The sequence below is a fragment of the Nematolebias whitei genome, chromosome 14 (genome assembly GCF_014905685.2).
Source record: "Nematolebias whitei isolate Nwh7 chromosome 14, NemWhi1, whole genome shotgun sequence".
Taxonomy (NCBI): domain Eukaryota; kingdom Metazoa; phylum Chordata; class Actinopteri; order Cyprinodontiformes; family Rivulidae; genus Nematolebias; species Nematolebias whitei.
The window spans coordinates 46356185-46364837 of record NC_056511.1 but is presented as its reverse complement, the minus strand read 5'-3'; the positions used below and the strand labels follow the sequence as shown (position 1 = coordinate 46364837).

At 43.0% G+C, this 8653-nt stretch overlaps 1 protein-coding gene across 1 annotated transcript in view; it reads right to left on the bottom strand.

Annotated features, from left to right (window-relative positions):
* Window positions 1-3616: 3616 nt before the first annotated feature.
* The window catches only part of LOC119420239 (HMG box transcription factor BBX), an 82112-nt gene continuing 77075 nt past the window's right edge, over window positions 3617-8653 (bottom strand). Inside the window, exon 14 of the mRNA XM_037687627.1 lies at window positions 3617-3703. Coding sequence (XP_037543555.1) covers window positions 3631-3703 — 73 coding nt within the window. The 3' untranslated portion in view covers window positions 3617-3630. The remainder of the gene's footprint in view (window positions 3704-8653) is intronic.

Sequence of the window (8653 nt, the reverse complement as noted above, 5' to 3'; positions counted from 1 at the left end):
TGCTGAGCGGCCCTAAGTTCTGTTCTCTGATGAAAGTAAATTTTGCATTTCCTTTGTAAATCAAGGTCCCAGAGTCTGGAGGAAGAGGAGAGGCACAGAATCCATGTTGCTTGAGGTTCAGTGTCAAGTTTCCACAGTCAGTGATGGTTTGTGGGGCCATGTCATCTGCTGGTGTTGGTCCACTGTGTTTTCTGAGGTCCAAGATCAACGCAGCATCTACCAGGAAGTTTTAGAGACTTCCTGCTTCCTGCTGCTGACCAACTTTATGGAGATGCAGATTTCATTTTCCAACAGGACTTGGCACCTGCACACAGCGTCTAACTACCAGTACCTGGTTTAAGGACCACAGTATCCCTGTTCTTAATTGACCAGCAAACTCGTCTGACCTTAACCCAAGAGGAAGATGTGATACACCAGAGCCAACAATTGAGAAGAGCTGAAGGCCACTATCAGAGCAACCTGGACTCTCATGACACCTGAGCAGAGACACAGACTGATCCACTCCATGACACGCTGCATTGCTGCAGTAATCCAGGCAAGAGGAGCAACAACTAAGTATTGATGCTGAACATGTTCAGACTTTTCATGTTCATACTTTTCATGTTCATACTTTTCAGTTGGACAACATCTCTAAAAATCCTTTTTTTTTATTGGTCTTAAGTAATATTCTAATTTTCTGAGATACTGAATTTGGGGTTTTCATTAGTTGTCAGTTATAATAATTAACAATAAAATAAATAAACATTTGAAATATATCAGTCTGTGTGTAATGAATGAATATAATATACAAGTTTCACTTTTTGAATGGAATTACTGAAATAAATAAACTTTTTCATGATATTCTATGGTAATTTTATGGCCATCACCAGTATATACAGTATATACACATGCATACATACATATCCACACAGCGTCAAAATTATACATAAAGTTTAAAAAAAATGTGCATACATTCACCTAAACCTTTCAGTAAGTGATGCTGAATATATAGTCTTCATTCCACAAGGACAAGGCCTCCTTAGTGACCATGATTGACTAAAGCTGGTAGTTTGTCAGCATTAAAAAAAGTTTGACAGCATTTATTGGATTGGCCAATCTGCCCCCCTTAGATGAAGAAATATTGTTAGGATGTTCAAGAACCCATGAACTGTCTGTGTCCACAATGAAGGCAGTTTTACGTCACCGTTGACCAAGACAGAAGCGCCTGCTGGAAAAGCAACACCTACCAGTTCGTCTGAAACCAGCAACTGCCCACACAGACAAGACAAACGTCTTCTGGACAAACGTGTGATGGTCAAATGTGGTGAAAATTGAGTTGTTTGCTCCCAACAACTAGAAGTTTGTTAAGAGTTGTTAAGGTGAGGCTTGCACACCTAAGAACACTGTACTAGCTGTCAAGCATGGTGGTAGTATCATCATGCTGTGGTGCTAGAACAATGCACAGATGGAATAATGGCCCTCTAAATCATTGGTGCCGGTCCTGGCCCTCAAGGGCCACTATCGTGCATGATTTAGTTGTTTCTCTGCTCTTCAGCAGGTCTTTCATTTCTGCAGAGGCTCATTAGTTACTCAACACCGGATCCTGTGACCCACGACATAAAGGCTGATGCTGAGAGGATGAAAACTTCTGACCACAACTGTATGCATCCTGTATGCATACACTATACATACTGTATACATACAGTATGTATACTGTATGTATACAGTATGCATCCTGTATGTAAACAGTATGTATACTGTATATACACTATGTATACTGTATGTATACTGTATGCAAACAGTATACATACAGTATACATAGTGTATGCATACTGTATACATACAGTATGCATACAGTATGTATACTGTATGTATACTGTATGTATACAGTATACATACAGTGTGCATACAGTATGCATACTGTATGTATACAGTATGCATACAGTATGTATAGTGTATGTATACTGTATGTATACAGTATGCATCCTGTATGTATACTGTATATACATTGTATGTATAGTGTATGTCACAGGTAAAATATAAAGATGTACTTATTCCTTGAAGTCTGTCCAGTCCGGTCACAGTCATTTATCCTGGTTGGTTCAAATCCTTTTGGGTTGAAGGCTGAACGGACCTGGTCTTCCACCACAGGTGGAGGGAACTCTACAGCAGGAGTGCGTGAGGTAAAAATGACAGAAAACTGTAGTTTTCTAGAAAACAAATGCACTGTTGTGTCATCTCCTACCCCCCCACCCCCCACCCCAATGAGAACAAGGCTTGACCTGAAAAATGGCCTCTACTGAACACAACAGTGTACATTGAATCTGTGAAGAACGCCATGCACTGGGAAGCTGCTGGGCTTTTCCCACATACACTATTAGAAATCTAAGGTGTGGGGGTGGGGGGGGGACTTATCTATAATTAGTTTATTACAGACATTAGCAGGTACTTGGTGGCTAGCATTCCTTACTAAGCAATGCACTGTTGCTAATGGATCTGGCAACACAACAATCTAAAGTTGTTGTGGTTCAAGTGCATAGAACATTTCAGTTTAAAGGGATATGTTATGTTTTTATTAAGTGGGGTGTGGGTAGTATTTAGGAGTAGTCAGCGTCTTACCTGAAGTTGACAGCAGTGTATGCTCGGTTAAAACAAAAAAAACCACGAACGTTCAAACCGTGTCGATTTTCTCAGTTTCAAACAGCTGAAATATCAAAACTTGTGACTTTTACATCATTTATTTCATTAAACAGCTACATGAACTGAGTAAATGTTTTCAAATACCTTGTTTCACGTGATCTGGATTTCAAAGATCGTGGTGCAACAAAAACATCCAGTTCTGAAGTGACCCTTTAAAAATCCACCATTATTCTTTAATGTTTTAAAATCTAAACTTCCCCGCTTTAAGGAGCCATTAGTGTGGCTCTCGGTCCCAGTCCTCCCTGATTCTACAACCTGAGATAGCTTCGGCTGCTGTCTATCCCAGGTAAGACTCTGACTACTCATCGGCAACTCAAACAACCGCGCTTTTAAAAACAACACAATTTGTCCCTTTAAGAAGAAGTAACAATCTCACTACAGCAGATGCAGTAACAGGGCCACCTGAAAAGCTGAAAACTCCTGACAAAAGCCAAGAGTGACCCTACAGAGCAGCTGGTCTAGCACTGGAGAACTAAGGCTTTTTAAACTCTAACGTCTGACTGACACAATGCAGAACAGCAGCTCCCACCTTCAGACACGACTGGTTTGTCAAAGAAGTCTGGTGCCTTTGTGGTGATGTAAGAGCATACTTTGTTGTTGGTAGTTTGTCATGATTGACATTAGTACTCTTTTTATTTCTGTGCCAGTTCTCCTACTTCACAAAAACGGAACCATCCAGACCACCACCTGTAATTCACTCACTGTGGAGGAGTACTACCTCAGTTCAAAGACGCAGAACTCTTCCTTGAGAATGGCATCCTTCCTGAGACCAAAGGAAGGCTAAAACACTGAGACATCAACAGGCAGAGGGACAGGGTTAGGGCTTCTCCCCCACAGATCCACAATCAAGTGGGAGTCGGTCCAAGCCCTCCTGGTCAGGTGACTTCTGAGGAACGTAAAGCTCTAACATGACGGTTCGTGTCATCTTCTCATCAGATCAACAGCAGCCGTTCACTGGTCTGCGCAGGAGATGAGCAGTGGAGTCTGGGTCTTCTTCTGACTCTGAGCCAAGCTCCTCTGGTCTCTGAAACAGGACATGACACATTTACTAACCCAACAATGCACTTCAGTTCATTTATAAAGGACCAAGTCACAGCAGAGTCATCTCAGGGCTGAACAGAAACATTCACACAATAACATTAACAACAGTTTGGCTGCAGACCAAAGCCCCCAGGATACTCCACATACGTACGTCCGCAGGGCACGTCCACACAAAGCTCAAGTTTTACGACTGCGTACTCGGTGTCGCACAATAAACTGCCTGGCAACAGACTGTTTTGTATGCGACACCAATGTATTAAATTCCTCTTCTTCATCCTGATCTGGTCTTTTCTTTTGTTGTTCAATGATCTCCTCCGTTGATGTCATGACTGAAATGGTGATAAATGAAAGAATTTGTCACGAGTAAATTAAACTCAGGTCCAGCGTGGCTGCAGGAGGGTCTGGAAATTTCCTATTGGGCTGGTCTGATGTGTGGGCTGCAGGGCCAGCGCTCCATTAAAAAAAAAAACTTTTTATTAACAACATATAAACACAGAACACCGCTGTGGCTGCCAGCTCTCGTTTTCTTTTTTCGACCTGTCAATCAATCCAGTAGGCGTGTCAACAAATGACCAATCGGCGACTTCAATGTGTCCTGAAGGTCAACGCCCCTTGTCTGCAGAGCTGCTCTGCAGCTGCTCAGGGGGGACGCTTGAGTATGAAGCATGTACCTCCGTGCAGACAGACGTACGTGGGAGTATACTGGGGCTTAAGGATTCAACGTTCACTTTGCTAGGTTTGTCTTCTGTGTTGAGAAGAAATAAATGTCTAAATAAAATGTAAATGATAAAAATCAGGATGCAGCTGGGCATCAAACAAAGAAAGGAAAAAAGAAAGGAGCAATCGTCAATCCTTTACTGACTGAAACAACTTTTCAATGGCTCTAAATGTGAAATATGAACACTAGTATTTTTAGACCAACCGAAACAAAACTCAATAGCTAAAAAGAAAAAATATTTATATAATAGACAAAATAAAAAGGCACAGCTTCATGTGGTTAAGACACAAGTCATGTCAAACAGCAGCCAAATATAAGGAAACAATTCAATTCAATTCAAAAATACTTTATTAATCCCAGAGGGAAATTATTTGTTGTTGTAACTCATTATCCTCATTTCATTAAGAGATGTTATAGATGCTGATGGCTGTAGACAGGAAGGATCTCTTGTAAAGGTCCATCCCACAGTGGATCCTAAGAAACTGGCTGCAGATGCCGTCCAATCCGTCCACCCAGACTCGGCTGGCCTCTTGGTTCCCCTGGACTGTAGGACCGCCTGAATGCTGGGCAGAACTCCTCCCAGAGTCATGGCCACTCCTCCCAGCAGTCTGCCGAGCTCCTCGTCGCTGCGGACAGCCAACTGTAGGTGCTGAGGGACGATCCTGTCCTTCCGCTGTCATGAGCCGTGTTTCCTGCTAGTTCCAGGATCTCAGTGGTCAGGCACTCGAGCACAGCTGGCAGGTAGATGAGAATGCCTCCACAGAACATCCTTTTCAACTCATTTGAGAGTTGGGGCCATAGTTGAGATATTATTTGAGCTTTTGAGATGTTAATCAGCTGCTGTTGTTGTAGAAAACTGCCTTGTTGCCATGGTTACGCATCATAACAAATGTCCAAAACTAAAAGTCTCAGTAAAAATCCTTCCAGCTGCACAGCATCTGATACCAGAGGAAACAATCATCCAAAAAATGTGATTTACATCCAGAAAAAGAGGAATTAAAGTTTCCAAAAGCAAAATCTCAGAATGAAAGTAACAGAGCTGCTCCAACATGCAGCCACCTGGAGCGGAGCAATTCTAGAATTGAATTCAATTCTAGAATTGAATTCAATTCTAGAATAAAAACAGCCCAGTTTGTGTAAGAAGCAGAGAACCTGAAGTTCCACTGGTGCAGTTTGTAACCATAGACAGCTATGAAAGTGAAACTGTTGTGTTGTCATCATTGTATGTTCCCGTAGGATGACGTCATTAGTCCTCTGCATTCAACCCATCGCAAGTGAGATGCACCCAAGAGGAGCGGCTAACAGCTAATTAGGCACCAAGGGAGAAGTTGTCTTGCTCAAGCACACCATAGACCCTTTTCCACAGCTCCTCTTCAGCCCGGTTCGGCTTGGTCCAGTACGGTTTTGAGCCTTTTCACACTGTCATTTTTTTCGTGGAACCAGACCCTTTTTTGGTCCCTTCTTCTCAGTGATACCAACCGAGCCGGCACCAAAATGTGACGTCAGAACACTGTCGGTCACTGATCAGGGGGAGGAGTCACTGGATCTCTCAGAACCTTTTCAAAAGGCGGCTCTCAGCATCTGGGGCTGGGTGGTGGGGTGTGTGCCGGCACGCCCTGGTGGCTGCCTGCCGGGACCTGGGTGCCCTGACTATGTCGGGCCTCTGTTGGGGGGTGGTATGACCTCGGGACTTAGGGCTCGGTGTCCATGGCCGGATCTACTCTGGAGGGGCGGGTTGCCGGCGGGGCCTGTGGACTCGTCGCTGCAGCCTCCTGGGGGTTTCTGCATTGTGGTGGCTGGGGATCACCCGGGGCTTCCCTTTGTTTCTCTCTCTGCGGGGTGCGGGTGTCCCTGTTGGGAGACTCCCAGAGCTTGGGGACTCCGGGCTTGGGGGCCGCTGTGTGTCTGTGGCTCCGGTCTTCCCTGTGTTACCATCATGTCCTGTGGGGACGGGTCTGTGGGTCCCCACATCCACTATTGAACATTTTTATGGAGAAACCTTATAGTGACATCATGCTCACACAGGTGTTTAGATCCAGGTGTTTATCAGATACACACTCAGTTGGGTTGTGGTGGCCACTAAATATATCTTGTATTACCATGTACTGTATAAAATACTTTCTAATGATGTCATAAGTATCATTATATAAGTTGTTTGTTGTTGTGGTTTCTCAGTTTTGTCTTTTCTTCCCGCAGGTCTAGAGTCAGACTTCAATGATGTTGACTTGTGTTCTCTTTATCTCTCTCTCTCCTCTATTCCTCTCTCATTCTTTACCTTTTAACTCTTCTCTCACTTTTCTGCTTTGTTATCTTCTTTTTTTCATCCCCGTGTCCATTACATCTGGAACAAACCCAAAGCATATTCTAATAAAATTTAATTTATATATCAAGTGGAGCATTAAGTCCAGCCATGATGCTCTGCTGGTGAAAGTAAATCTGTTGGGCATCACTTTGACACTCACACAATAATTCTAAGTGTCACAAAGTTGGACAGGACAAGGGGAAGAAAAAGAAGAAACTTTTCAAAACACCGATCCACCATTTGCAAATACTCAGAGCAGCAGCTGGTGTAGGGATGGCACCATCTTGTGGGCCTTCCTGCCTGTGCACCCACGTGTGCGTCTCATTAGTTTCGATTAATTGCACCTCCTGTTTCCAGCTGTTTGTAATCACGTCCTGTCTTATCTGTGTATTTAAGCCTGTTCTGTGAGTCTTGTCCTTTGTCACGTCATCGTTGGGTCGTCCTTGTCCTGTTCTGATGTATCCTGTCCTGTTCCAGTCCCCTGAGTGTGAGTTGCTGCCACGTCAGCCATTTTGGATCAATATTATTAAATATCTATCTCTTTGTACCTCCTGCGTCCTGAGTCCCGTCTGCAACTATTGGGTTCGGTCCTTGCCTGATAAATCCCGACAGCTGGACCTATTTTTAAGATTTTAAAAACAATATTGGCAAATGGACTACACTTCTATAGCACTTTTTTTTATCTTATCCAGATCCTCAAAGCTCTTCACTACAATCTGTGCCTCATTTACCCATTCATACAGCTCTCTACTAGATCTGTACAAAGATAATTGAACAAATCATCACATTCAGACACTGATGGGACACACATCAGAGGCAATGAGGGGTTCAGTGTGTTGCCCAGGGACACTTCAGCATGTGACTGCTGGTGGATTTGAACCCCCAACTCTTGCATTGGAGGACTGCTCTAACCACTCAGCCACAGCTGCCCCTGATAATGACAACACCGTGGTCGAACGCTGAAGTGCACGTGTTTTTTGTGCTTGGTGGCCGACAACAAGAACTTCAGAGCTAGCTACCTGGAGCTCCGCCGGTCTCCCCGGTCCTCTCCACCGGAGCCCACTCAGGCCGTCGTCTCCCCGGCTCCGAGCTCCGCAGGTCACCGCGGAACATCATATGAGCTGCTGACTCGCAGGCGGCCATTGCCCGGACCGCGGCCTCGCCTGCGCATAAAGGCCGAACCCTGATCTCAGCAGACGGGCGGCACAAGGTGAAAACAATTTTTTAAAACATTTTATGTATTGAAAAAAACATTTTTTATCAGTGAAGATTAAAAAAAATAAATAACGGTGCGGGCTTTTTCATGATATCCTGTTTTCACGTTAATGACTTTATTAAATAATCCATTAATTAAAGTTAACTCAGCTGAAAAATTATAAAAAGACAAAATTATTGAATCTCAGGAATATTTCCCTCCAACATGTTTAAAGAAGAGACACGGCATTTAGTTCAACTTTCTTCTAACCCACAGATGAACAAATCACTAAACAAGAATTAAACTTTAAATCAAAGGTAAAATAAAATAATCTGTATACAAGAAAAAAAAAAACATCTAAATTGAACAATAAAGTAGACATGAGTGCAAACACATCAATGAAGAAAACCTATAAAAATGTAAATATCAGAGTCAGAGATTTTTTATTGTCACTCCACCTCATGTGGTACACATGGTGGAGTGAAATGATGTACACAGGGTCCCAGTTACATCCAACAATAAAATGTATAAGAAAAACAGTAATAACATCTAAGATATGAACTAAGAAAAACATCAACTAAATATACACTAAGCACTCATAACATAAAACATTGAACATCAGCACAAACATGAGTCTGTGAGCAGATGTGCACGCATGAACACATCAACATTGAAACAGATCAGCAGCAACATGAAACAGATCAGCAGCAACATGAAA